A 2,591-nucleotide genomic window follows, 5' to 3' on the forward strand; every position below is an offset into this window, starting at 1 on the left:
GCCCCGCACCGGCCGGATCCCCGAGTCCAGGCGGGAGGACAGGACGGGGACACGCGCGGCCCGGGCCTCCGCGCGGTGACGTGAGTGGCTCTCCCTTCCGTTTCCGCGGCCCGCGCTGCCTCCCCGCGTGGCCTCGCGGGTCTGCTCTCCTGCCCCCGGCGCCCTGAGAGCGCCGCCTCGCCTCGGATCGGGGCGCCTCGCTTGGCGGCTGCCTGCAGGGCCTGGCCGTGAGCCTTCCGCCCCAAGTCGCAGAGGGACGCCGAGCGCTGGAGCTAGGACGCTCCAGGAGCCCGCTGCCAGGGCTTCGCCCTGGAAAACGCCATCCCCAAACAGTTGCTTTATTGGGTTTTTGTAAGTTGACGCCTCCTTCGCACTAGGGGTAAGACTGTTGCCGGAGGAGCCTCCCTTGGCGTGAACCTCGTCGCTGCCGCCTCGGGAAGGGACCGGAGGGCGGCCGGCGGGTGGCCTGCGCAGGCGCACCACAGGTGGCCCGGTAACCTGCGGTCCGCGCGGGAGGCGCCTCGCGGGGCCCGGGGCAGGAGTTGGCAGCGGCGCTGGGAACCCAGCCTCTAAATCCCACCACCCCGTCTCGCTCCTTCACGCCTCCTTCACCCAGGGATGGCAGGAGAGGGTCCGGCGACCCAGCCTGGTAGGGCCCCCAGTGGGGGCGCTTGGGGAGCGCAGCGGGGCACAGGTGTGTGCTGGCCCCGGGTGGGGCGCCCACCCAACAGGTGTCTTCCCAGGGAGCCACCGCAGGGGCGCGGACTGGGCCTCTGCGGGCCGGAGCGGAGCCCGGGCCTGGGGCCCTGGCGGGCCCTGGTGGCCTCGGGTAACTGTGCCCCTCCCAGGTCTCTGCGTGGGGTGCAGCTGCGGCGCAGGAGCGAGGGGGCTCGGGCTGCCGGTCAGGCTGTGTATTCCCGTTCCGGGGTCCAGGAAACCAGTGGCAAACTGCAGCGTGGAGCTTGCCGAGGATCCTCCTCCTCGGGCGGGCTAGCGGCGAGTCGCTCCTGGTAGGTGCTTTGGGGCTCTTTACCCCACCCCCACCAGCACCTCCCCGCCCCCTACCCTCCCTTCGCTTCCTCTTCGTCTAGTGTTGCAGCCCACGGCTAGGAGGGCCCAGCGGCCTGCACCCGGCTGCTGGGGTCCCACTTCGGGTACCCTAGTTCATTCCGGGGACGATGCCTTCAATCAGTGACTGTAGAGCCGGGAGGGGGCGGAGGGTAGAGACCAGGCGGAGACACACCCCACATCCGCAGCCAGGTGGAGCCCACCGCGCCGGATAGCGGGAGGCCCTGGAGAAGGGGCCGAGACGAGAGGAGACGCGCTCTCCAGAGACGGCGATCGGCCCCGGGTCACGTGGCGACCTTCCAGCTGGCGTCCAGTCACCCTGCTCTAAGTTTCTTGTGTGCTTTTAAGGTGCTGATTTTTGCCAGCAGGGACGCCTGGCCTCCGTTTCTAAAGAAGGGTGCCTGCAGTGGGGCCATTAGCATGGGCTCCGCCCTCTCCTTTCCTCCCCTCCTCCCACCGACTTGCCACCTACGGCAAACGCGCTCCTGGGTGGCTCCGCAGCTTACGCCTAGGCTCGGTCGATTTTGACATCAATTAAGGATATAACCAGACAAGCGCACGTGACCGGGGGCTCTCCTCGGAAGCCCGTGCCCCTGTCCTCCTCGGTGCTACCGTCGCGGACGAGGCCTCTTCTCTTCCGCTTGTGTTTTCCCCAGCAATTACACTCCTCCGCTGAAATCTAAATTTTCCATCCTGCTGCCTGTTCCTAATAAAAACCGTCTACCTTGCGCTATTAAACAGTCGAATCGCACTACATGCCGTTTTTATTGGTAGTGACTGTAGCAAATTAAAATGCCTACGCAGGAACATTAACACTTACTCCTCGGTGTTATCGGGATATATAAACTCCGTTTCCCATTGCAGCTCCTTGATGTTTGAGAAATCACTTTTCCTTTGCTTGGGTGAAAGTTGACTTGGTCTTCAGACAAGCATTTCAAAAGATGAGGGGGAAAAGGGCGCTGCAGAGAGGCGGCTGGGTGCTGTGTCCCTCGCTGTCGCTGCCTGTGCGGGTGGCTGTCTCGGTCCCCCCGAGCGGAGGCCGCGCGGGGAGCACAGGGGACCTTGCGGGGCCGCCCCGGGTGCAGCAGGCCTGCGCGTCGCGGCGAGGGCTGGGAGCGGGTGCTCGGGCAGGTGAGGTCCGGGCTCCTGCGGCTGCTGCGGCGGCCTCCGAGCTCAGTGAAGGAAGCTGCCGGGCACGCAGGGAGACAGCAACTACGCGGGAGGCGATCCCTCGCGACGACTGCCCAGGCACTGCGTCCTTTCAGCTTTGCTGCGGATCCTCCCCCGGGCCCCCCGTGTGTGCATTACAATTTAGAAAGCAAAGTTAACGGGGCCGTGTTTTGTCTCTTGTCCCTGCAGGGGCCGAGCGCTTAGAACAGGTCACGGACATGCACGTTGCGGCGCGCTGGGTTCCCCGGCGAGGCCAGGCGCCCAGAGGTGCCAGCGCGCGGGCCTGGGTGCTGGGGCCTCCCCGGAACGCGGCCGGCAGCGCAGGCCTGGGCGCTGGAAGAGGCCGCCGCGTG

At 66.3% G+C, this 2,591-nt stretch overlaps 1 protein-coding gene across 1 annotated transcript in view; it reads left to right on the plus strand.

The window, feature by feature from the left end:
- Nucleotides 1–73: 73 nt before the first annotated feature.
- LOC102011222 (translation initiation factor IF-2-like) overlaps nucleotides 74–2,591 on the plus strand; it is a gene marked incomplete in the record, with an annotated part of 5,285 nt that continues 2,767 nt past the window's right edge. The window contains 2 exon segments of the mRNA XM_013505915.1: nucleotides 74–1,010; nucleotides 2,428–2,591. Of these exon segments, the coding sequence (XP_013361369.1) occupies nucleotides 619–1,010; nucleotides 2,428–2,591 (556 nt within the window).

This window comes from Chinchilla lanigera, unplaced genomic scaffold, assembly GCF_000276665.1.
Source record: "Chinchilla lanigera isolate Chin_1 unplaced genomic scaffold, ChiLan1.0 scaffold00103, whole genome shotgun sequence".
In the NCBI taxonomy this organism is placed as follows: domain Eukaryota; kingdom Metazoa; phylum Chordata; class Mammalia; order Rodentia; family Chinchillidae; genus Chinchilla; species Chinchilla lanigera.